General features: G+C 36.7%; 1 protein-coding gene across 1 annotated transcript; it reads left to right on the top strand.

Moving 5' to 3' along the window:
* The first annotated feature begins 2,815 nt into the window (after positions 1-2,815).
* LOC113303322 (probable metal-nicotianamine transporter YSL7) lies at positions 2,816-9,508 on the top strand. Its single transcript, XM_026552352.1, has 7 exons — positions 2,816-3,340; positions 6,586-6,749; positions 6,885-6,982; positions 7,169-7,303; positions 7,384-7,573; positions 7,878-8,419; positions 8,715-9,508. Exons 1-7 carry the CDS (start codon positions 2,887-2,889, stop codon positions 9,268-9,270), a joined length of 2,139 nt encoding a protein of 712 aa, XP_026408137.1. The 5' UTR covers positions 2,816-2,886; the 3' UTR covers positions 9,271-9,508.
* Positions 9,509-27,384: the final 17,876 nt, after the last annotated feature.

Here is a 27,384-nt window from a genome sequence, read left to right as displayed (position 1 = left end):
GGAACTGTGGATGGAAGCGCAAGTGTAATGGTGGAATAGTAGAAACGCTATTCTTAATGGAGCTAAAAAAACGCAATTAAGAATGGAGCTAAAAAAACGCAATTAAGAATGAAACTTTTTTTTTCGGCCGTTAGATTTCAACAACTCATTTTAAATCTACGGATAAAAAAAACGCAATTAAGAATGAAGCTTTTTTTTCAACCATTAGATTCCAACAACTCATTTTAAATCTACGGATTAAAAAAAAACGCAATTCTTAATTGCGTTTAACGCTATTTTTATTGGTGTTTAGATGGATTCCACGGACCCTTCCACCAAACCATGAAACCTTGCTTGGATTTTCTGTGGAAAATCCCAACTTGAAAGCTACTAGACTTGACATTCCATGAATTTTCCACACTTGAGAATAGGTTGGATTCCACCATAAGACTTGCTCTTAACATTCCTGATGCTATTAACTGAAAATTTCAGTACATTTCGGGAAGAATTAAAGCAACAATACAATGTATTCAAGATAAGAGACGAAGGTTTTCTGATATTAGTTTCACTGCTGTCTCTAGGACAATTAACCATATAGGGCACAAATTCGCATTTAGCGTACACGTAACATGAGATTGGTCTACTCATGACCCTCCTTCTTGTATCTATTTTTACCTCAATTTTTTGAAGAGTAAAAGTTATAAAATATATCTTTCCTTGGATAAAAATAATCGTATACACCTCAGCAATCTTCCCATTTTAAGTGTTTGTTTTTGAGTTTTAGTGTGAAAGGGAGCTGTAGGATTGTGATTTTTCTTCCGTTTGCTCACATAAAGATTCTCTCTCTCTTTCAAGTTTCAACCATGCATTCGTTTGAATATTTGGAGTCTCCCGGCATTAACTTGATTTATTTCTAATAACTATAAGTGGTAAAGTGAATGCTTACGAGTGAAAAGTTTTTTAAGTCATGCAACTCATTTTCATTCCCGTTCTGATTAGACGGGCGTGGAAAGACGCTGGGAAGTGATGCTGATGATGGTCGTTACCAGAAAAGGATGTTTCCCTTTGAATGCATATTACGTGTCACATTTTTAGAACTTCTCCGATGGTGAATGTGAATGTTTTCTATGTGACATTACTTTTTAGACATTCTCTAGGTATAAAATCCTAAATAGTATGAGAAAATAATTTTTTTTCTCCAATTCATAAAGTGTTGTATCTTTCTTTTGCTTATTTGGAGGTGCATAATTGGTTAAAATTATTTCCATTTTTGTTTTAATGATTTTTATTAATAAAAGTGTGACTAGGATGGAAAAACAGCATCTAAATGAATGTCTAAAACTAGAGGTTCACCTAAATAATGTCTAACTTTTTTTTTGCCACATCATCTTCACTTTAATGGGTTGGAGATGATTTTTTATAAAAATGTTTGTGTATCCTATATGGATGAAGACTTTTTCTTTCACACATATTCCATTGGAGAAGCTCTTAGTATTTGTTTGAATGTTTTTTTTTCTGTTTGCTCCGCATTGACTTGAGTCAGATAGTTTTGACTAGATGTCAAATCGTGCATGATTCCTCTCTAGTCGAAGTGATTTTCCCTATTGGTTGCGGTGGAGTATTAATCAAGGAAGACTAGTAAAACATATTACACAGCTTTGCCGTTACGGCAACGGATAAGGCATCTATCAGTAAGTCTCCTCAAGGCAAATCTTATACACAACTCTTATCATCATCACCCATGTTTTAGTCTCTAGTTCAAAGTAACAAGAGTTCTATCGACAAGAACATGTCATTCGGTGGGCAACAGGTAACTATCACCACGCAGCACACGCCTATACAGCCAGATCAATAGTCTTGTAGCTCTGGATCCCATATTCCATTAACTGTCCCATCTAATGAGTCTATAAAATACAAGTATATCAAGGGTCCGGCCGTCCGAGTGTGAACTATTTTCCTTCATCAATTGGTTTCAGTGTGAACTCTCTAATTTGAGTACATACATTGAGTATCAAACCTCATTCTGACGGTGAGTATTAATACACTTTCTTAAAATGTACTCCTTCCGTTCCACTATTAATTGATCTAGTCATACAATTTAGAAATGATTTATTTCTCAAATTAATATATCACATATATTCAAAATTTTATATCATTGAAAAACATTTTAAAACACCTATGTAACAACTATAAACATGAGTATCAAATGATACAAAATCAATTATTAATGAGACAAAATTTAAAAATAAATAGGTCAATCAGTAGTGGGACGAATGGACTAGCTAGGTGATGAAAGTTCGTCCTGCTTCTTTCACTATATAGTAAAATATTTTATGATTTTGCCTTGATAATACGTAGAAATTCATGAATTCATAGGCAGCCACAGAATATCTTTGAAGAGAGGTATGGGGAAGTATTGTAGACAAAGTAGTAGCGCACACAACCATAATAGAAAATGAGATTCCCATCCCTTGTAATTGTTTGGTCTGGCAAATTCAAGCAAGTAGCAAACGGCTAATATTAGATTGAACCATCATACTTCAGATAAGATCATGTTGTTTGTACCCAAAAAAATCAGCTCTGGTAGTAATAAGTACAAAACCAAGTGGGCGGATATAAAAATTTAAAATCAGCGTGTGATTAAAATATCGTACACAAGATTCCATCAATGTGTTCACAGGAAGAGCAAAACAAAGACTTAAGTTCTGACTTATCACCGTCAGAGAACAACATTTTAAAAGTATATACTAATTCTACTATCGTACTAAATAGCTACGCGACACACTAGATAACGACTTTCCATTTTCATCTATAAATAAAGTCTTTCCAAGAACCAAAGAGCTCATTCCATCTTCACTTTCATCTTACCCACTCCAAGTTAGTTCACTTGTATTCTTCTTCACAAAAATGGAGAGAAAAGGAAAAGAAGATGGAGATTACATTTCTGATATACCTGCAGAGGTAGAAACAGATGGTAATAACGGAATACCAAGAAAAAGAAGAAATGGAGTTACTGATCATAATCATAATAATGGTGATGATGATGAGATGATGATGCCATCGATTGAGAAAGTATTTGAGAATGAAGTAGTTCCAACATGGCAACAACAATTAACAGTCAGAGCATTCGTAGTGAGTTTGATATTGGGGATATTGTTTAGTTTCATTGTTATGAAATTAAATCTAACTACAGGGATCATACCTTCTTTGAATGTATCAGCTGGATTATTAGGTTTCTTTTTTGTGAAAAGTTGGACTAAGATATTGGAGAAATCAGGAATGTTGAAACAACCTTTTACAAGACAGGAAAATACTGTGATTCAGACTTGTGTTGTTGCTACTTCTGGTATCGCTTTTAGTGGTATGTTATCTTCCTCTTTAACTCTTTAATTTCACTCTTAATTACTTTTAAAGAAATTCTTTGTTTAGTGATGCATATTTTAGGAAATGGATTATTGATTGATGATGATAAGGATTGCCTGGTTTTTGAGTTCAATTTTGATAAACTCAAAAATTTATAATTACTTGTTGACAGTTTAATTTGATACACGAAAATACCCTTGTTCTTTCTAAATTTGCTAAAATTTTCTGTTCATTTATATTCCGGTTTGGAATTTTCACTTGTCTTTTTCTGGAAAAAGAGTGATCAAAAGAACAAGAATCTTGAAAAAGGAATTGTCGTTGTCGTCTCTTCAGTATTGAAGTTCGGGAGCTTTGGTAACTGTATTCTTTTACGTAACACTATTGACTATCTCCTTGTTTCGGACCATTCAAATTTTAACCAGAAAAAAAATGTTTTCCTAGGGCGAAAAAGGTAAGCTTATCAACTTAAATACGCTTATGGGAGGAAAATAAAATCTACTCGAACAGGAAACTTACACAAATTAGAAAAAAAATTATGCCTTGGAAACAAACACTTCTAAGTATTGTATTTTTTATAATAGGACATGTGATATGATCCCCCCACTCCCACTTAAGTTGGATCAGATCAGATTTGATAAGCCAGAATCCAGTTGCCAGTCCACTAGTGCTTGATTGCGTAGTGGACTTTTCCATTTTGTATTGGAAACTTTGGGGTCCACATTCCCTCAAAACAAGTCAATCATTTCGGACGCTAACTGGATGATCTTAACTGTGAGGATCTGTTTGACAGCTAAATTGTTTGACCTTAACACAGTAGGAGGCCGCAAGTTTTAAAAGAGCTAGAGTGACAGGTGAGGAGGTCCCAGTTGATTGACTTAATAGCAGCCAGCTAAATTTTTTGACTTAATGATTGGCAGCTGAACTGTAACAACTTTGGTGAGATTTTGGATAACCAACCAGTTCTTATTTCTTACTTACTAATAACCAAAAATGCTAGGTTCATTGACGGATTCTTGCGAGAGCCGTACACGTGTGAGAGAAGAGGTGAGGTCTATTTTAAATCTTTTCAATGCTAATGATAGAGTCATTGTCGGAACCATCATTGGATTTTCTCATGGTTAAATTTACCGAAACTCTTTAACCAAAGAGTGACCTAGGTAAAGCGAGAGTTCTAACGGAAATCTCACCGTGAGAGAATCCAATGGTGGTTTGGGCAATGATTCTATCATTGGGCTTGGAAAGATTTAAAGTTGACTCACTCTTATCTCACACGGTGCATTTCTCGGTAGAGTCCCTCGTGAACCTAGCATTTTTGTTAACTGAGCTCGAGAAACTCTTTTTGTATTTGGATGTCATGTGCGACCGGGACAGGTCTCGTTGCTCTTGCATTCGCTCTAACTAAGGATTTTTGGACTCGGTTTAAGCCTTAGGTAGTTGAGATTTTGCAAGTGGAGTCTGGATTTTGTTTCCTGATTTCTAGTGTGATTGTGTGGAGTTAGATTTCATATTATTGGTTGATCTTTTCTCCGAATCTGACTCCAGGGCCATTATCTAGTTTGTGTCGACTTGTATTACTTATCGGAGTTGATTTTAGACCAAACAGGTTCATGCTAATTCTAAACTTCCTGCAAAATTTAAGTTGATCTTGTTTACTTAATGGTTCAATCCTACTCGTCTAAGCACCATGTGTAAAACTATGCATGTCGCTTTTGTTAAGTCATCTGTGATGAACTGGAGCCAGGTCGTGACCTTGAACCAGATGTTCCAGAGACACAAAGTAAAATGAATGGCTAGACAGGAATCATGACCAGATGCCAGAAGAAAAGTCTTATTTCCAAGTAGTACTGTCCTACCTGATGACCTTAGGAATGAATGTTATTCATTAATTTCTCCCAAGTTCACAGATTTCACGTCTCTGCTTGTTAGAAAATAATCTTTATGGTGAATTGTCATTTTCGCTGTTTTCTAAACCAAAAGAGGAGAACATAATTCTTGTGAGTGAGACAGTCTGGAATATGTACGGATAGGTGCAAGAGTGTAATTCCAACATGTGACTGGCAACTTTTCTAACACCCTACAATAAAAGAGTGGACCGGTTTGTAGGCACACAGTTTATCTTTAAGCTAAATTGTGTGATTTTGCAAAGTACACCACCTTTACAGCAATTGATTACTGAGGTTACAAATCAGTGTAACACTGTAAAAGTACCCTTTCAGTGTAAAGATTGCCTTGTTGTAAATTTTGTGTTGATTACTGCAAACCAGCAAGTGAGGGGTTGAGACACTAAACATGACTAGTGAATCATGTAGATTATGCTTCTTAGAAACAGTTGATAGCGACTTCTTGTTATAGGTTACATATCTCAACCTGAAAATAAAATGATAAATAACTCTTCCATGGACAATTCATTGCTTATCTGTAGAGACACGTGACTTTTACAAGATCTATAATTTGTAGTGTTCAGGATCTCAGCCTTCTGTTTGCCAGCTTGTAATAGGCGAATCATGCCAGGACCGTGCAACAATTCATAAATAGGAAATTATGTTTTATGTTTGGTTGTTTTAGTATCGGCTAAAATAAAGGAAACTAGACAGTAGAAAGTGAATCAGTATGAACCTTTCTAGAAAGCGAGTTCATGAATTCAATTACACCAGACTCAAAAGTTCATCAGTGTATATTGTTCTGATTCTGTGGTAAGTTGTCAGTACTAAGTAGGGCCTGAGCACACAATGGACTGTACAGGAGCCAATCTTGTTGTTTTCAAGGTTGGGGTGGAACTCAATCTTGAAGCCGCAACTCATCCCAGAAGCCATAATGTCATTCGGATACAGTTATTTTGTTTCATAGGTAACTCATATATAGCTTATTTTTCCTGGGTTGGACTTTAATTTGCATTATAAAACTAGATTTCTTAAATTTGAATTTCGTCTATAGCATTTAGCATCTTGCTGGTTAGGCCGAGTCATTTGATATTCCTTCCAATGAAGAAGTCAAACACAATATAGATGTGCAATTCAAAGACAACCTTTCGTAGGTTCTGAATTTTTTTGTTTTCTCATGCAATCAAGAAATGTCTTAGATATGGTTTTCAGAGTCTTCACTTTCAGGTGCATTACATGTTTTTATGCCTTGGAGATATCTTTTTATTCTTATCAAAAAACTTTCTTCAATTTATAACTTCGTTTGTTGATTTATGATTATGGATTACGGATTTTGATTTTTTCCTTTTTATAATTTTAATAGGTGGTTTTGGAAGTTATTTATTTGGTATGAGTGAAGTTATTGCCAAACAATCAACAGAAGAGAATAGTGCACAGAACATTAAGAACCCATCTTTAGGATGGATGATTGGATTTCTCTTCGTCGTTAGTTTTCTTGGACTCTTCTCCGTCGTGCCTCTCCGTAAGGTAAAAATAAAGAACAATCATTACATTTAGGAAAATGAAGAAGAATCTCATTTCTTTTTAATTTCCTTTGCTTGAGCTATGCATGTTTTCTTCAGTATGTTTCTAAGTAGCTACAGGTATACTTTTTTTATGCAGATTATGGTGATAGACTTTAAGCTAATCTACCCAAGTGGAACTGCCACAGCTCATCTTATCAACAGCTTTCACACACCACAGGGTGCCAAACTAGCCAAGTAATTTTTCTCATAAACCTAATTTCACTATATGTATCAAACCCAATAAATCATGCCAACCTTGATTACAATAAGATCCATGTATGTCAGTTTGGAAAAAAATAGTTTGACTCTGTCTCATTGAATTAGTTTACGTAAACTTTTAACCTCTTGAATTTTCTCACCTTTTGAAATTCTGTTTTTCAGGAAACAAGTGAAGGCATTGGGGAAGTTCTTCTCGTTTAGCTTCTTGTGGGGTTTCTTCCAATGGTTTTTCACTTCTGGAGACGGTTGTGGATTTATAAATTTCCCTACGTTTGGTCTCAAAGCCTTCGAGAACAGGTGCATATAAATTTCTAGATAGAGTATAAAAATACAAAGTAGAACTTGAACTTAGATCCTGACTTACATTATTGAAACAGGTTCTATTTTGATTTCTCGGCTACTTATGTCGGGGTTGGAATGATTTGTCCATACATCATAAACATATCTTTGCTTGTTGGAGGTATTTTATCATGGGGAATTATGTGGCCTCTTATAGAAAATAGGAAGGGAGACTGGTACCCTGCAGAGCTCTCGCCTAACAGCCTCCATGGGATCCAAGGCTACAGGGTAGATTTTTATTTTTTATTTGTTCTTTCACATCTCTTTTTCATTTATGACGCGTTCTTATTAATTTCACATTTAAAAAAAGAAAATTACCAAACGGTTTTGTTGAAAGCTTTTTTAGTGTCTGATTGGTGGCAAGGATGCATAACCATAATTTAACCATTTTGCTATGTCTGGTCTAAATTACTAAATAACCGTTGGTTGTGGATCCTGACTTTGGTATTAGTAGATAGCTTCGTAGGGGTGTTTTTTTTTCCCATTTGACCTAACATTTGCCTAACATTTGCATGTATGCTGCTAATAATAGATCTTCATTGCCATAGCCATGATCCTTGGTGACGGTCTCTACAATTTCGTAAAAGTTCTAAACCGAACAGTTCTCGGCTTACTTCATCAGCTACGAAGCAGAGATGTACTTCCTGTCGCTGACCAACCAGATACAGCCAATAAATCTATCTCTTATGATGACCAGCGTAGGACTGAACTCTTCCTCAAAGACCAAATTCCTACATGGCTGGCTGTTCTGGGATACATCGGCATTGCTGTTGTCTCCATGATCACTCTACCATACATTTTTCACCAACTCAAATGGTACTATGTATTGGTCATCTATATCTTTGCACCAGTTCTAGCTTTCTGCAATGCCTATGGATGTGGTCTCACTGATTGGTCACTTGCATCCACATATGGAAAATTGGCCATCTTCACTATTGGCGCTTGGGCTGGGGCTTCTCATGGTGGGGTCCTTGCTGGTCTTGCAGCCTGTGGTGTTATGATGAATATCGTCTCCACTGCTTCGGACCTGATGCAGGATTTTAAAACCGGCTACATGACATTAGCATCACCAAGGTATTCTATGTTATCATGTCATATAAGTAGAGGAATGTGCAACCTTTTTACCTTTAGCATATGACGAATCCTGAGATATGCATTACGCATCTGACCGGTGACCCTCCCTTAAAAAGCAAATCCTAGAAAAACCATTTCTCAGGAAGTTTGCTTCGAAACTGAAGGTTAAATGGCGTTTTACCAATCCATGAATTTCTAGATGAAATTTGTACTTTAGATTAGCCAACAAGAATTTACTGATTCATATCAGCCGATTCCCAAATTAAATTTAACGAAGAAATGCTTTCTTTTGTAGGTCCATGTTTGTGAGCCAAGTTATTGGAACTGCAATGGGGTGTATAATATCTCCTTGTGTATTTTGGCTCTTCGTCAAAGCTTTCGACGATCTAGGGATACCAGGGTCAGAATATCCAGCCCCATATGCTCTTGTATACCGTAACATGGCAATATTAGGAGTCGAAGGCTTCTCAAGTTTACCCAAGAACTGCTTAAAGCTGTGCTATGGATTTTTTGCCGCAGCAATATTTATTAATGCAATTAGAGACTCTGTTGGAAAGAAGTGGTCGAGATTTATACCGTTGCCGATGGCAATGGCGATACCATTTTATTTAGGGTCGTACTTCGTGATAGATATGTGCCTTGGGAGCTTGATTTTGTTTGTGTGGGAGAAGGTAAATAAGCCTAAAGCTGATGCATTTGGTCCTGCTGTTGCCTCTGGTTTGATATGCGGAGATGGGATATGGACTTTGCCAAGTTCGATTCTTGCTTTAGCAGGTGTTAAGCCACCCATTTGTATGAAGTTCCTATCTGCCAAAGATAACATCAGGGTTGATAAAATCTTGAAAGGGTAGTGGATAGAATTTTAGATACCTGGTAATAGTACTAATATTCAGTTTCATGTTTCCTCTGAGATGTAATATAAAATGTATTTGTAGAATGTCCATACACCATATGTACTATGTCGCCAAAGCAACTGCAAGTCAGAGTATCTTATCTTCGTACTCCTACCAAAAAACATAGAAGCATAGGAAATGTAAGATCTCATAGTTGATTTGTTACGTCACATCATCGTGTGAAAATTTGGTGTTGCCGTCTCTCCCTCTCTTTTGGCATTTACCATGTGTTTCATGAAAATTTGATGTTTAATTGAGGGCTACAAAAATTGGTGGTGGTGGTGGGGGGTGTTGACTGTGAATGAAGCCACATAAGCCTAATCTTACTGGGCCTACTAACCGGACGGCCTGAAAGGAAGGAGTCTCTTTTATGGTCATGTTCTTATAAAATGAAGGAGTCGTGCCGTGACAGGTCACCCTCGTGGCATTTTTATTCCTTTATTTTCTGCTTTCACATCCTTTTATTTAGTTTTACTTTTATCTTGGTCCCTTTAGTAACCATCGTTTTGATAATTATGATTGCCTGATTGGTAATCATGATCATGATCAATGGTGATGCATTCTCATTTTTTTCATATGAACACAATCAGTATTGTATAAATTCCTCGACAGATAACAAATAAATCTCCGGACGATTATTAGAATGAGATGTATGTACATAGAAAACGAAGGCATCTAAAATCAAGAACTATATATGCCCAAAACGAAGGCATCTAAAATCAAGAACTATATATGCCCACTAAGAAGTGTTGGATATTTTCAAGATTGTTTGCCGCTATCCGGGGGTGTAGCCCCTCCCGTCTGTGTTCGACCTTTCATTATATTCTGAAGGGGTACAAACTTTGAATCCAATTTCTCTGTTGTAGGTCTTTCATTGTATCCTGATGGTATTATTTCGCATACCTGTTGTAATCGCCAATTGATATTGGGAGGGTAGAAATAATTGTCCAAAAGAAATCTATTCGAACCTTGAAATCAGGAGTACAACAATTTCTCTGTGTTTAATTCATCCTATATTTGAACCCATTTTCCAACAAGAAGTACTAAGTAACAAAACGTACTAAGAACGTGTTATATTTCATTCGTGACCAAACCTTAGTCTGCTGGTACTCATTCATAACATCTAAGGATATAAAACATAAGTCCAAATATATCCCTGCTTCGGACCAATCTGCTTGAACAACTTAGAAGCGTGATTAAATAAACTGTGGCAAAAATATAAAAATGCAGTTGAATTTGATGCGTAACTATGTTTGGATGTAGACATCATCCATTATTATATGAAACCATCCAATCAATTTTCTTCCATGCTCCAATTTTTTTCTTTCAGAAAACCTAAATTTCTAGCGGGTGAGATTGGATTTAATATGTTAGAAGTATCAAAGAGTAAATAAAATTGAATTAAGGACGTGAAAAAAAAGATTAATTTCTTATATACTGACTCGGGATACAAATACATCTAAGATATATTATCCAACGGTCATAAAGTGCACCGTTATAATAGACGTCACGAGGGTGACCTCGTCACAGCAGGACTCTGAAGGAAGTCTAACGCAAATGTGCAATTCGACAAAAAATTTGGAAATGGTTACTATTTTTTTTATTTTTTATAATAAAAAGAGTAATGGCAGCTCAAAAGAGAGCAACCTACTCTAGAAGAACAACATTGGGATCAACTGGGCTATGGCTAGCACCAAGAGAATCCCTAGATGGAGTATTCAAGTTATTACAGTAATCCTGAATGAGTAAATTTGGACTGAGCTGTAAAGCTTGTCAGACTAAGTGCAAATTGGGACCTTTCCAGTTAAGGTTCTGAAATATAGCGGAAGTACTAATAATTCTAGCTAGTTTAGCAGCATTGTTGTGATGCTGAGAATCTAGTTTTGTGAGTCTTCCCAAGACAAAGTCGATGACTTCAAAATTCCTATCTTCATTCCTAGTCTTTCTGAATGGCTTGTAGAATGGCGTCCTCTTCTGCTTCAAAGTTGATGTTGGTCTTTTTCATCTCCTTTGCCCAGGTTAATGCTAGTTGAGTTCATGTGCTTGCTCTGCCGAGTCCAGTTGCTGGGTCTTTAAAGTTCCTTTCTCCCATGCATTGCCCTGAAAAAGAGAGAGCCACAAGAGCATAGTTAGTATACTGTGATCCATCACTATTAGCCATATTCTTATTAACTTCCATAATGTGTATGCTAATAGTGATCCCAAACTTTTCTCTTGAGTTTCTGTCCAGTCTGTTGCGGCTTATGTTAGAATCAGTGCTCCCATCTTGATAGTGGATGTTGTTTAATATATGTCCTGGATTGTGTAGAACTCTGTCATAAGAGCAAAGATGTTGAGTGATTTTCAGAGTTGTTGCCTCTGCATTATGATCTATATTTCTAAAGATCTTGTCGCATCTAGTTAGAAGAGGTATTGTTGGGTGAAAACCAACTGTTGAACCAATCATGAAAGAATCTATGAGCCGTAAAAAGCTGGTGATTATCCCCAAATAGTTTCCTCCAAACATCAGAAGCAGCTGGACATGCTAATAGAACATGAGCAATGTCTTCATTAGCATTCTTGCAGAAATTGCAGATTGGATCAATATAATTTAGGATGCCAGCTGACTTGGCATTAGTTGGGATAATGCCATGAGCACACTTCCATATGAATAGTTGAATAGCTGGGGTGGTATCCAGCTTCCAAATTTCTCTCCAAGGAGCTGGTTGGGTGTCACCAGCATATTTATCATCAATCTGTCTATCATAAAGGGATTTGACAGTGAATTTTCTAGTATGGGTTAAGCTCCATTAAATGATGTCAGCAGAATTTGGGTGGTGATTTGTCTGGAGAATAAGGTTTTGAATGTCATGAGTGAACCAGAGAGATAGAACAGATTGATCCCACTCCCCATTGGTATTAAAAAGTTGATTGATGGTTTTCAGGTTTGGAGGACAATGAGGTGGTTTTTGGAGTATGTCAGGTAGGTTATCTATCCATCTATCTTCCCAAATGTGAATGTTGGTTCCATCACCTATTCTCCAGATATAGTACTTTTGAATGCAAGAGATGCCTTCCAAAATGCCTTTCCAAATCCAGGAATCAGTGTTCTTTGGCTTGGTTTCCATTCTAATAACTTCTTGGTTTGGAAAGTGGGAGGCCTTCATAGTACTGGTCCATAATGAATTTGGTTCTTCTATCAATCTCCAAGCAATTTTTGAGAGCATAGCCAGGTTGAAGTATTCCATGTTTTTGAACCTCGGACCCCCTAACTCTTTTGGTTTATTAACTGCATCCCAACAATATAGAATAGACCTTTGGGTTTGTCTTGGTCTTTATTCCAGAAGAAATTTATTTGTATAGCATTTATCTCTTTGCAGGTGCCCTTGGTAATCTTGAAACAATTCATTTGGTAAATACTTGAGGTTGAGGTGACTGTTTGGATCATAATAACTTTACCAGCTGTAGATAGTGTAGATTTCCAGCCAGCAAGTCTGAGCTTGAGTTTTTCCACACCAGGTTTGAAGGCTTGAATCTTGCTTCTGTTAGTGAAGAGTGGAGAACCCAGACATTTGTCAGAAGTGCCAATTCTTTAAACCTTCATAGTATCACTTATTCTATCTGCAATGCTTGGGGCAGTGTTCTTGCTGAAGACTATTCCAGATTTGGAGAAGTTTATCAGCCGCCCTGAAGAATGCCCAAAGTCTTGAAAAATCTTGATTAAGTTGTTACATTCTTCCATATTAGCTTTGCATAAGATCATACAGTCATCAACAAAGAGAAGGTGGTTGATAGGGGGTGCCTCACTGCAGACTTGTGTTCCATGTATGAGATCTTTAGCTTCAGCATCTGTCAGATATATGGATAAAGCTTCCATGCAGAAAAGGAATAAGTATGGAGATAGAGGATCTCCTTGTTTGAGACCTCTAGTAGGTTTGAAATTTTTTCCAGGAGAGTCATTCACCAGAACAGCCATAATGGTAGTGGAAATACACTGGTGCAGTATATTACACCATTGAGAGATGAATCCCATTTGTTTCATAACTTGAATAAGGAATTCCCAATTTACCCTATCAAAGGCCTTGGCCATATCAATCTTGATATCCATTGTGCCATTAGCTCCCTTTTTTCCTTTCCTAGTATTTATATGGTTCATGGGCAATAGCTATGTTGTCAGAGATTTATCTTCCATGAATGAAAACTGATTGAAAGGGGGATATAAGGTTTGGTAGAAGGGGTTTTAGTCTTTGAGCCTGAAGTTTTGAGATTATTTTGTAGGTTGTGTTACAAAAGGATATTGGTCTAAAATGAGCAGTGGTAGTATGACTTTCTATTTTGGGGATAAGGGAGATGAAGGTAAAGTTCATTTCTTTGAGAATATATCCAGAGGTAAAAAAATTTTGTACCATTGTAGTGATGTCTTAACCCACTACATCCCAGTTGGCTTGGAAGAAGTTTTGTGGAAAGCCATTAGGCCCTGGAGCCTTGTCCCCTGCCATACTGAACAAGATACTTTTGATTTCCACAACATCAAGTATCTTAAGGAGATTGTCATTTTCAGTGGTAGTTATAGTGGTGGGTATGAGACTTATGAGGGAATGATTGATGTTTATTAGTTCAGCAGTGGCCATGGTAGCAAAGTGATTGGTGAAGCATCTTGCAACCTCTTCCTTATTATGCAGCCAAGAGCCATCATCTTGTTGTATAGAAACAATTTTATTTCTTCTGTATCTTTTCTTAACAGATAAGTGAAATAAGATGGTGTTCTTGTCTCCAAGTTTGATAAGTTGATCCCTGCTTTTAGTCTTCCGAAAACATTCTTGAATGTTCTGCCAGTGTTCAACTTGCTTTTTAGCTTCTCCGATGTCCTTTCCTCTATTGATGTTGAATTGATTTTTGGTAATCCAGTCCAGGTGTCGTAAGCTGTATTCTAGATTAGTCTTGATATTGCCATAGGTTTCCTTGTTCCATTTCTTTAATTTAACTTTGATATCTCTTAGTTTTCTTGAAATTTTTATGGCAAGAGATCCTTTGTGATGGGATTTCCAACATTCAGCAATGATGGCTTTGCAATCCTGGTGATCAAGCCAGGGTCCAAAGAATTTGAATGGAATGTGGCCTTGCTTCCAATTGGGTTTGTTATTGAGGAGGATTGGGTTATGATCAGAACCAATAGCAGGAAGATTGGAGATAGTGGTGTTTGGGTGTATTTCAAGCCAGGTTTCATTAGCCAGACCTCTATCCAGTCTTTCCTCGGTAAGATGAATACTAGTTCTTCTATTGGTCCAAGTAAAGGGACATTATGTGTAGCCCAAATCAGTAAGGTTTGCTTCTTCAATTTTCTCCAGAAAGAGAGTAGCTTCAGAAGTATCAATAAGATGTTGACTGAATTTATCATGATCATGAAGAACAAAATTTAAATCACCCATAACCAGCCAAGGAAGAGTGTTAGTTCTATCAGTATTTTCTATCATTTTCCATGAGTGTATTTTATCAGGAGTGGTGTAAGGGCTACCATAGTAGCCTGTAAAAATCCAAGGTTTTCCTACACTGGGATATATTATGGCACTAATGTGGTAATTGGATAAGTCTTCTATTGTAACCTTAATATTAGTTTTCCAAGCTAACACTAGGCCTCCAGCAGTATTGTTTTTTCCTTTAGGTTCAACGAACCAAAAAATAATGACCCCTATTTTTCCAAGAATGGTTTTCAAATTCCTAGATTGTTGCTTGGTTTTAGATAAGAATAATATATCAGGATTATGTTTATTTAGCATGTTATTTAGGTGTCTACTAGTATTTTGTTGTCCTAGACCTTGGCAGTTCCAAGACATAACAAAATAAAATTGCCAGAAATAGGAAACATTAGGATAAGTGAAGATGATTATGATATAACCTATAAAAATAACAGTTTGGAGAGTGGTGTTGTTATACTGCTTACTGAAGCTAAGGCTGACAATTATCCTTATAACTAAGGTTTTATTTCTATAGCTAATATAATCACTTTGAAAAGGATAACAGAGAGTAGAAGAGGTTACCTGATGACTTGGGAAAGGATTAGCTCCCACATGGTCACCAGTAGTCAAGTCAGTCAGTTGATCTTCTTCCATTTGCATCACATGGTTATTTCTCCTCTTGGATGGTTGGTTTTGATCCCATAGATGGGGAGGATTATCAATGGCAGTTGAGGAAATAAAGAGCTTTCTTTTTGGGTCAATTAGCTGAGAATATAGGTCAGTATCCACAAATTTGAGTTTAAACTCTATTTTTCTTCTTTCCCGTAGCAACTTCTTCTGATTATTGAAATCTTCATTGATTTGGTGTTGGATATCATCTAGAGAAGGTTTTGTATCAAAGATATTACGTATTGAATTCTTTGGGAATGGGCTATGCACTTTTGGGAAGATGTTGTCAGGGTTGATACTGTTTTCCACTCCAGTCTCAGTATTAGCATTGTGTTTCCTAACAGCAGCCTTGATTTTGTAGCTCTTCTTTTTCAGTATTTTGTCCTTGTGTTTGTTGCTATCCATGATTTTTTTGTGTTTCTTTTGACAGGTTATGACCTCAGGGTTGATGGTTGGTATTTCTCCATCAATGGGTTGATGCAGACCATCTTTGAAGATAATGTAATCCTCAGTACCATCGAGCTCCTCAGAGCTATTCTTTAGAAGTATTTGTCTTTGTGCTAGCCTCATTTTGATGGCAAATTCCTCAGCAACATCTCTTTCAAAGTAGTGCCTTATCTTGATATTGTTCTAAGGGCTACTGGTGTTAGAACTTGTTGGAGTATTGGGAGTTGAGGGGTAAGAGTTATTGAGATTGGATGGATGGGCTTTTTGGGTAGCAGTTTGAGTCTGTTCTGCCTTCTCTTCACATAGTGGACCAGGGTGATCTAGGGTTCTACACACCTTACGGAAGGCAATGCCATGTAAGGCATAAGCCATTTCAAGCCAGTGATACATAGTTGGGGTTTCATAAGTACCAATGCCATATTTAAGAGCTCCAGTGACATCAATAGTTAAGAGAACTTCAAGGTTTTTTCATCTTCATCTCTCCCATAAGTTTTCTTGGCGTCTTGATAGATTCCTGCTGGTCTTATAATGTTACTTATATCAGGAATAATATGCCTTGAAACTCTTTTAACAAGTGTCCAAATCTGCACTATGTAGAAATTTTCTTCATCAATAAAATCTGGACCAGATGGTGGAACTTCAGTTAGGACTATTAGTTTGTCAAATATTCCTCTAGTTCCACCTTTTCTAAAAACCTTGTAGTCTTCTATACTGCCTAATCTGATGGAGTAATAGTTTCTTCTCTTCTTCCAAAGATTGACTTTTGCATATCTTCTAAGTTCCCAGTTAGAGTTTATGAACCTTGAGATGGTTCTGGTTTCATGAGAAATTTTACTGCAGTATCTACCTATAAAGACCCATTTCCAATCCTCTTTCTTTTGGGGTAGAGTATTTTCAGCATTGATAAAAACTTTTGGGTATAAATCTTCAGGGATGTTTAATGTTGAATTCATTTTCTCAAACATATTTTCAACTGGGTCTGTGGGTTTGGTTCCTGAGGAGGAGGCCATGGAAGAAGTTTTAAAACTAGTAATGGTGTTGATGATGATGCAGAGGATGGGGTTGTGATAAGTACTTGGTCTGGTTACTTTAATTTGAATTTGGGTGTGTAGGTAAGTTGGTTGGAAGGGTTCCAGTTTGTTGTTTAGTTGTAATTGATGTTGATATAGCTTAATAGTCCAAGTTTGAACTGAAGGGAAGTACAAGTGACATGTGATAGCTATCTATTTCCAGAACCCGTGTTTCTGAGCTTTGCTGACTGAGGTGGAGCTTTTGACTACTGGTGAACCTTGAGAGGCCGACCTGTCAAGAGAGCAAAGTCTAGCATAGTACATTCTATAAAGACAAAGGAGGTTAGCTGGCCAAATTGAACTGTTTAAGGTAATGTATTTAGAGGTGCGGATAAAAGCCTGGCCAAAACCCTCCTTAGTTTTATGGTATCTATCATGCATGTGAAAGGTAGTAACAAAAAGAGATTCGGTTGAGAGATATTTTAAAAACTTACTGACCGATTTTTTTATTATGCACTGATAGCAAACCTTGGGATGGCAATCTGATAAAATTGGTTTGACCAGAAACTTTGCAACGTGGTTCTTGTCTGTTCTCCCTCATACTGTGATGCCATTCAGCTGTGGGGCTTGGCCGAGTCAGATGAAACTTGATCCGAGTCCCACTCGTGTGATTGGTATGGACGGCGGAGAGAGCAGTTAATAGCATCGTATTCGCGCTCATGTGAGCTTCACGTATGAAAGAATAAAAAGTTATTGGCTTTGAATAGATTGAACTGCCAGGTGTAATGTTGTTTATTCTCCTCGTTCCATCTGTCAAAAAAATTTGAGTAAGATTAGTGAGCCTAGAGAAGAAACGGTTGCTTAGCATAGGCTGTGAGTAATGATGTCTAAGTTGCTGGATAAATGAAACGACAGTAGAGAGATTTTGAGTATTGGGGAAGAAATGTGTTGCTCTTCGGGAACCGTCACCACTTAATGTTGGGATGACCAACCACCAACCGATGGGATCCATTATAAGACCCTCTATTGGAGATGAGAAATGTTTCAGTTTCTTCTTATTTTCTTCTTCTGTTTCGTTGAAATTGTTTAGAAAATTTCTTTTACACCAATCACCATGGCTGATGCTAATGCAAACATAGATCGAAAGGGTAAGCAGAAGTTGATTGAGGTTGAGGAGGAGCCTCGCATCCACTGGTATCCGCGGGAGCATTATGTGACTCGATTGCCTCATGGGATAGCTTTTCCACAAGGTTGTGAATCGCCTGGTAATGAGAGGTATTTCTCTTGGTATTTGGATGATCTTCAACATAATTATGAAGTGAAGATTGAGAAGTGCCTGCATGAAGAGGGTCCACCATGGATTATTCATGAATTGCTTATGGATTCTCCAGTAGAGCGCCTTCAACAACATATCAATCATCCAAAGCCTGCACCTATAAATCCGGATATAAGCAATCTATTTGTTGGATTGAATTCCCAATTTGGTTTTGGGAGCAGCAATGAACATGCAACTGGTGAGGCAAAGCGTAGGACTTCTAGAGAAGATAATGATGGTGAAGGTTGTTATGTTACTGGCATTCCAAAAACTGTAGATCATCCACAGATGGGTTCTAGCGATCATTGGGTATTGTATGCATTTCATCCCAAATATGGTCCCTTTGAGGTTCATGAGGATTTTGCACACCCAATGGAGATGTCGACTGGAACTCCCATTGCAGAAGATGTCAATGGTGTTGGACCTGATGGAGAACAACAAAGTCCAGTATCTGAGAGGCGTGTTGGTGTAATTAGAACTCCGATGACTCGTAGCCGAACCCGAAGTGTGAGCCAAGGGACTCGGAGCAGGACTTGCCGCTTCCACTAGTAAGAGAAAATCGGTTCTTTTAGGATTCTTTCTATTCAATGGTAGTACTGGTTTTTAAACTTGGTTTTATGGTGATGTTTGTTTATGTTGTGGATGCTACTCTCTTTGGGTTTCGAACTACTCTGGTATGTGGTTATTTCTTTGGATGAACAATTTTGGTTTCTGGTTTGGTATTTAGCTTTATGGGATTGGTTATTGAACTCCAATTTAATGTTATCATAGTTGATTTCTTCCTGATGGTTATGTATGTTGATAATGTGGTTATGTTCATATAATTTCTGATGATGATTATCCTTCGGGTGAATAGGATAGATAGAGATAACAAGATTTAATTTGAATTCAGGAACAAACCTGGATTGGAAAGATGGGATTGAACCTACAATATCAACCTTATAGTGAATTTCAGTTGAGTCTAATTTATGGTTGAATTGAAAATATAAAGAGGATTTTCCTGTATCAAATCTGTAGATAATAGTAGAGGTGGTAGAACTTGAATTAGTTAAACCGAGAAAGTGGTGGACCCGGGAAAGCGTATAAAATTGAAGTGAAATGAAAACGGGCCTACAGTAATACCGCAAGTGCACGGTCGTCAGTTGTAACTCGTGCAAGTACGGGTCGATCCACAGAGACTGGGGGTGTTTGGAGTTTCTAGCTATTTGGGCTCTAAATTGCTATTGGGCTTCTAATTGTGCTTTGGGCTTAGTGGGTTTTTGTAACAATGAAATGGTTTTGGGCTCAGTGGGCTTTTGGTCTTTTGATGTGAACTGGGCTTGGTAACAGTGAACTGGGCCTTAGGTTTTTGGAATGAACTGAGCCTTGGGCTCAGTTGGCTGGGCCTTTAGATTAGCTAGGCTTCTGAGCTATGAACTAGGCTTTAGGCCTTAACCTGGACTTTGAACCTGGGCTTTTAGCCTTTGGTTCTAAGCTAACTGTTTGGAGCAGCAGCAGACAAGGCTGGGCTGGAGAAGAAGCAGCAGCAGCAGTGGTGGCTTCAGCAGCAGCAAAAGCAGTAGCAAGTAGTAGCAGCTGGGGGAGAACAAGGCAGCAGAGCATTAGGCAGTGAATGCAGTAACAAGAACAGGAGAAACAAAAGAGAAGAAAGAGCAAATAGTGGCAGTGAAACTGTGATATTTACAAAGCAATGAAGATGGTAGTGAAATAATGAGACAATGGAAATGAAGCAAAGAGAAAGACCAAGGCAGTGAAGTAAATGTGACAGTGAAGCAAAGGTAACAGTGGCAGTTAACAGGAAACAAAGCCAAATAAACCAAGGCTGTTAGCCAAGGGCAGGGAGGAGTTTGCAGCTGTGGCTAAGCTAAGGCTTAGAATCCACCTTGTATCCTAGCTAAACAATGCAATTCTAGATTTAAAAACTTAAGCATCCAACTAGAATGGGAAGAGAATCAGCTTGCTCACTGATTTGCCCCTAGCATTGACTGTCTTTTGACTGAACAATCAATCACAGGCATATCAGAGCACCAACTTCTTCCCATTACTCAAGCAAAACAGGCCTTCCTAGCAATTCATCATTCAATAGAACTAAGGTTTCATCTGAGCCTCAGCAGTGACTCAGAACATAATTAACACTACAATGGAACTAAACATGATCATTTAAACTACTAAACAGTGAATGAAAATTGCAAAAGAAGAACCCTAAAAATTAACAGTGAAATTAAATTAACATTGAGAATTAAATTAACCCAATTAGGGGGTTTCTCGGCTAACCAAGAACACCCTTTAACATCCTACATCACTTCCCTTTTATAGCTTACAACAAAATACCTAATTTCACCAAAACCCTAAATTTGCAAACCCTAACTTTTGGGGAAAATCAAATTCGACATACCCATGTGTAAATTGGCTTCGACCCATGCTTCTTGATGTCCCTCTGATGCTCTTCTTGCTCCAATTGATGTACTGCAACCCTAGCTCGAGTTGTTTCATCAACTCCACACCTAGGTCAGAGAGATGTGGGTTTGAAAAAGCAACTAGGCTAGAGGGTTGGAGAAAGTGATGGTGATTGAGGTGGTGTCGGGGTATGGAGATGGTTGTGAGGCAGAGGGTGTAGCTGGTGGAGGTGATGGAGTTGCAGAGCTGTGGAGCAGCTCTCTGCAGACGGAGTGGAGGAGAAGAACTCGATGTTTTTGGGAGAAGGGTGTGTTTGGCGATGGGTATAGGGTGTTCGATACTTGGGTGTTAGGCGGGTTCGGCGAGGTTTGATGATCTGCGACAAGGAGCGATGGATGGGAAGATGGTAGGTGGATCCAACGGCGATACGGAGGTAAGCGTGGAGCGACCGTCGGATGAAGGGATGTAGCAAAACGGACGACCCAAGATGGAGATGGGCGTTGCGATGTAAAGCGGGGGCTTCGGAGTTTGATGTGCGATGATGGAGCGACCGTAGGATGCTGAAATGCTTCGATCTGACGGCTGAAATCCGAGACGGGCTTGGATAGTGGAAATGTGTTTGAGTAAGGGTTTTGGGCCTTGGGTATGCCAAGACCATATCTTCTTTAAGGACAATTCTTCTTCTTCAAGCCCACTTCTAACCTTTTGGTCTTGTGCACAACATTCTTCGCGGCTTCCTTGTGTAATTCCTCCCGGCTTTTCACTACTTTTCTGCTCTTTTCCGCTCTGCTATTCATCCAAACTTTATTTATTACCTAAAAATGCAAAATTAAGTAAGAAAAATATTTATTCTTGAAAACAATGAAAATACAGAATATGGGATAAAATGTAGAATTAATGCACAAAAGATGAGTTAAATGCCAAGAAAAATATATAGAAATATGCACTTTTTAGCACTCATCAGAAAGGAGTTACTCTTATAGATGTTGATAGAATTGGTAGATTGATTATATAAATTATACCTGATAAAATTAGTATGGGTTGTAAGGGTTGAGTGATGAGTGATATTTGTGATTCTTGTGACGCTTGAGAGAATTGTGATTTCAGAGATATTAAAGGAATCTGTGATTGATGGATTGCCTGTGATTTTAATGGTTTTTAGGTGATTCATGATGAAGCAGGGGGAAGAAATAACGGCTAGAAATTGCAGGAGGGAGGGAGGGAGAGAGAGAGAGAGACCATTCTATGTATCATTACATCCAACCAAATTATGCCAAAAAATTCAATTCAAGAGAAGATCATGGAAATGCCCGACCCTTTTAGTCCAGTTATTATAACTCCTTGTGTATCCTATATTTTCTGAGTATAATTGGCAAGCAAACTAGAATATGACATATCTAAAAATCTATGCCTTAGAATTTTAAAAAATTTATCAAAGATTTTAAAGAGATCTATGCAATGAGTACAAACAACAATATCAAATTTAGAGCTTTTATGAAAAACTTGGAGGTACTTATCCTTTTAGGCACACTAATTTAAAATTGAATGTATGACCATTATGCATACCACCACAAAGGATATATAATACATTATGCCTCAAAAATAACATTCCAACAAAAAGAGTAAGTACAACACGTTATGCAATCAGTGATGTTTCGTTTTTCTTTGGTCGGCCATCCCCACCTTGGCACCGGTATTCTAGTTTAACTAGTTTTCCCGATTTGAGGGATGAGAACTACTAATAAAACAAAATAGGGACGTTAAAAATTAGTATCCATAAACCTTTATCCAATGATTTTTTATAATGGCTAACATAATATTGAGTAATTAGTGTTACTGTTAGTTAATTAGTTAGCAAGTATTGATTATAGGTTATATAGTTAGTTTGATAGAAAATTAGAATTTTGTTTTTTTGAGAAGAAATTTCGTGTTAGAGAAGATGAAGTTGGGAAAAACTAGGTTTTAGAGATTCCAGTAACGAAAATGAATGAGTATGAAGAAGAAGAATATCTGAAGGAGTATTTTCACATAAAAAATATCATGTTACCGGTTCAATAATGGTTAGAGATGATAATTTGGGGTATTCGTTGGATGATACAAATTTTTGTGAAAAAACACTAGACGATGATTTAATGAAAGAAAATGAAGAGTCGCATCAAAATGAAGATAATAATGTATCAAAAAAAAAAAAGTATTCCGCTAAAAAAATTCAAACCCACTTTGTATGCGTTTATTTGTAATCGTTAGCAAGAAAACTCCATTTTTGCATACATTTAACGCCATTGACGTCTCATAATCGGTAGATAATAGAATATGTTATCTAGGGATTATATTTATGTTCCAAAATCGTTGCATAGTCAGTAATAAACGATCTTGCCAACGTTAACAATTACATAATAAACCTCAAATTGAATTTTACCCTAAATCATTGCACAATTAATAGTCTAGTGAAGTTCACCATCTACCGATTATGAAAAATTTCGAATTTTGCTAATTTCACAATCTGTAGTTCTGAAAAATCATTTATCTACTGATTCTGAAAGTAGTCCCAAAAATAATTTTCAAAACTTAGAAATTTTCCAAGTTCTATTTTCATAATCGGTAGTTATGGTAAATTATTTATCTACCCGTTGTGAAGGTAGACCCAAAAATAAATTTTGCAGAATGTATAAAATTCCAATTTTCCTTTTTCTTGCTTTCACAATTGGTAGTTTGGACAATACTTATTGTTAAAGTAGCCCCATAAATAATAAAATCTCGAATTTATCTACTTTCACAAATAATTTTGACAAATAATTTTTCTACAGATTTTGCAAAACTTATAAGATTTTGAATTTTTTCTACTTTCGTAATCAGTAGTTTCGAAAAATCATTTATTTACCGATTACTAAAATATCCCCGAAAATGAATTTTACCAAACTTATAAAACTTCGAAACTTTTCAGACATATAATCCGTAGAAAGCAACTAAAATTTGCTACCGATTGTACTGATTTTGATGCCCGGATACATGACTATTCTTTTGGTTATAATCGGTAGTACATGTTGTTGACCGATTACCTTATAACCAATAGTAGTTGAAAAACCTAGTCCTTTGATTATTGATGTTTTTTTTTATCCAAAAACTTGTCGAGATTTTTATATATAATTGGTAGTTTGTGATTCTACATTCCCAACCGATTGTGTTATCATCGATAGCTAACGATAATCTCGTACTTAAGATCATAGTGGGCAGGGTTGTTGCTATTATATGTAAATTGTTGGAGTGGTTGATCATGTTTCATATGAGATGCATGATACCTCCTTATATTGTGCTAACAATTTGGTATGACATTTTCCCGTTCTTGTCTTGTTCTAAGAAATTATTTTATTTTCTTTGGCTTATAAGCATTGTTATCGTTATGCACATTTCGCATTTGAAAGTAAGACGGGGCAAAGGAATGGCTTATCAACAAGGCAAAAAAAAAAGATGTGCATAATAGTGCAGAATATTCAAGTAAAGTTGTATTGATTTGAATTTGTTTGCGAGAAAAGCGGCGAGCGAAAGAGTCACTCGGCAAAGGATCGTAAGTACGTAAAGAAGATTGAGAGGAACTATAAAGATAATTCAAAGAAGTTTGTATGCCCATTTAGATTATCTTCCATAAACCTGATGGTAAAGTGTGGAAAATGTTTAGAGTTGCTAATGGTCGTCATAACCACGACGATCCAGAAAGTCTTGTTGGGAACGTAATGATTCAAGTTAAAACCACATGAAATGAAGACAATCAATTTATGAAGTTAAGTAAAGCGAGTCGGATCACAAGTCACAACTAAGATAAATGCGGACAACCTGAATAACTTATCTTTATTATATAAAATTAACTCGTCCTGGTGTTGATGGTAGATTTTTGACGAGTGCGAAAATAGGAATACCGCCTTTACCCAGCAGTAGATAAACTATACTCCGTAACTCCATATAACCAAAGTTGTATACAACATCTAGTATATCTTTCCTTGACACTTTGACCATAGTAAAATGATTACGTCACCAATACTAGAGACATGCAAATTATACTTCGTATGTAATGTTTTCAATATAAACGATCACCATAGTAAAATGATCAAGTCACCAATACTAGAGACAAATATAATCGGTAGATAATTACGTATAATCAGTGTAATTACGTAAATGTACTACCTATTATGACTTGTAACTGGAAGCCCTTGAAAAAATAATTCACAAATACATCCAAGTGAAGCAATAAACTTACCTTATTGAGACCATTTCATCTTGGCGGGGAGTTATATTGTCAGAATCAGTGAGTGAATCTACACCAGGTACCTCATCTTCATCGTGTTCTTCACTTTTTTCATCTTCTTCATTAAAAATCTCTTTTGATTTTGATTTTTTCCCGAAATTTGGATCACTTGTACTATTAGATTCACGAGTTTTTTTTTTTTTTAATTCTAGTAGATTTAATATTGCAAAGAAAAAATTTCGAGTCAAGCTTGTCTTGTTAAACATCTTGAAATATGATTCAAGCAATGGATGTTCATAAATCCTTAGCAAATTTGGATCGAAAAAGTGATAAAGCCACTCGAAAAATTACTAAAGGCACTCATGGGAAACTGCTAAAGGGACCCAGGAGAGGATATGGGCACTCCAACTTCTTCTCAAATTCACAGAAAAATTGGCGGCAAAATTATTTGGCCGTGAATAATTTTTGATCGAATTTTGGACATGATACAATAGGGAGACTCAATTAGGGGTGAGCATGAGCTGGTATGGACAGGTTTTCACCTCATCCGCATCCAATCCAATATATTACGGATTTCAAGGTTGGCACCGCATCCAATCCAACATCCAAGGGATTTGCATCCAATGGATGCACGTATGGACGGATTGGATACCGATAATTAAATGGATTTGTTTTAGTTAAAATTTATAATAAAGAAAACAAAGCCCAAACAAGTGTCTCTTTATAAAACCTTCATATCATATATATGTATGCAAACATAAAAATGCCATGTACAACACCCCAAATAAACACCTTAAGATTTCCTAAATGATCCATAATATTTTCTAGAACTATATAAATGCCCTTAGTTTAACGGATATAGATGTCCAACGGATTTTCAAGGTTGTATTAGGGCCCGACCCTTAATCCGTTGGATTTCAAAAATTTCATCCGCATCCAACCCATTATCGAACGGTCCGGACATCCATCCGCAAAAGAACGGTTGGCCCCGGTTAAATTGGCGGATTACGGGACAGATGCTCACCTCTAGACTCAATGGCCGAAATTCATTGGGTTTGCCCGATTGGATAAAACAAGCCTAAAAATTAGCATAGGCCTCAAAATCTGTTAAATTGGGCTACATCGTCGGATTTTAAGCGCACACAGTATGTATGATTATCACTCCCGAGTAGTGCGTGAGAATTAGAGGCCTGCATGAGCTAAAGTGTGTATGGAACGTGTATGGAGAACCACAGCCACCACCAGACGCATGGAGAAGATAAAATAGGAAGCAAATCTCGTAACATGGAATGAAAATGAATAAAATGTCACATAAATATTCTCCCTTTACTATGTGAGATTTGGAGGTGATTTGAGGAGATTCAATACAGCTAGTATATATATATATATAGGGTGTTGGAGTTGTCTATAGAGTTTGAGAGGGAGATAGAGAAGAAATCAGAGTTACTGAGAAAAATTTATGCTGCTGCAGAAGAGGAAGAATATGAAGAACATTATCATCCCAAGATAGTCGTTCAAAAATCGTTATCTTTTTTTACAAAAACCACAGTCACTTCTGCAACAGTCATCTATGTAACAATGGGTTTGGAACGGTTACAAACGTTGCAAATTCTCGATTTTATTATATTTTCTCTTTTTATCATCTTTGTAAACATTATTTGAGCAATGAAAAATCATTTTGAGTGTGTTTCCAACATGAGGAGCTAAATCCCATATCTAAGGCGACGGGGAAGTTATTATTCCAATAAAAAAAATGGTATTTCTTATTTTTTTTAAATTTATGCAATTCTTTTATGATTATTTTCTTTGGTTAAAAAATTGATTTAAAGATTTTCGTTAAGCAATTGTGATTTATAATGATGGTATATGCTTAGCCTATGGTTTTTGATATCCCATGGTTTCTATCTACAATTGTTATTCTGAAAATCTACTTGTTGCAATATTTTAGAATCAAATGAATGTATGAACTGCATAATTATAATTATTAAATTAAATCATTTTGAAAATTGGTAAATAGCGAAATCTTAGCCTCACTATTTTTTTGATCTTGATATCATCTTTGTATAAGTTTTTCTATTTTCTATTTTAAAAATTAGATCTAAAACCAACTTTCATAAGTGTTGAATGATATTTTTTTATATTTTTTTACCACTTTCTACAATCACATCACCTAAGCAATGATATTCATATCTATGAAAATTTGGAATGTTTCGGAACATTAAAAGAGAGTTTTCAGAACTACTGAAATCTGAACTCAGGGTAGGTACGCGTACCTCGTACGTGTACCCTAGACATTTGAGTTACAGAATCGGTAAGGGTATACATACCCGCGCACCCTAAGGTAATGAGTTCGTGAAAGGGGGGAGGTACGCATACCCAAAGGCTCTGGGTTCGAGAAAGGCTAAGGGTAGACATACCCAGTACGCTTACCGTAACAACCTGAGTTCATGGACTGGTCCATAGGTAAACATACCTACCCAGTACGAACTAAGAAGATGCTCATAAAATATTTTTACAAATATGTTTGGCATTGCTACAACTCTCATAAACACTTCTAAG

Source organism: Papaver somniferum, chromosome 8, assembly GCF_003573695.1.
Source record: "Papaver somniferum cultivar HN1 chromosome 8, ASM357369v1, whole genome shotgun sequence".
NCBI classification, from domain to species: domain Eukaryota; kingdom Viridiplantae; phylum Streptophyta; class Magnoliopsida; order Ranunculales; family Papaveraceae; genus Papaver; species Papaver somniferum.
This window is presented reverse-complemented; position numbering and strand designations above follow the sequence as displayed.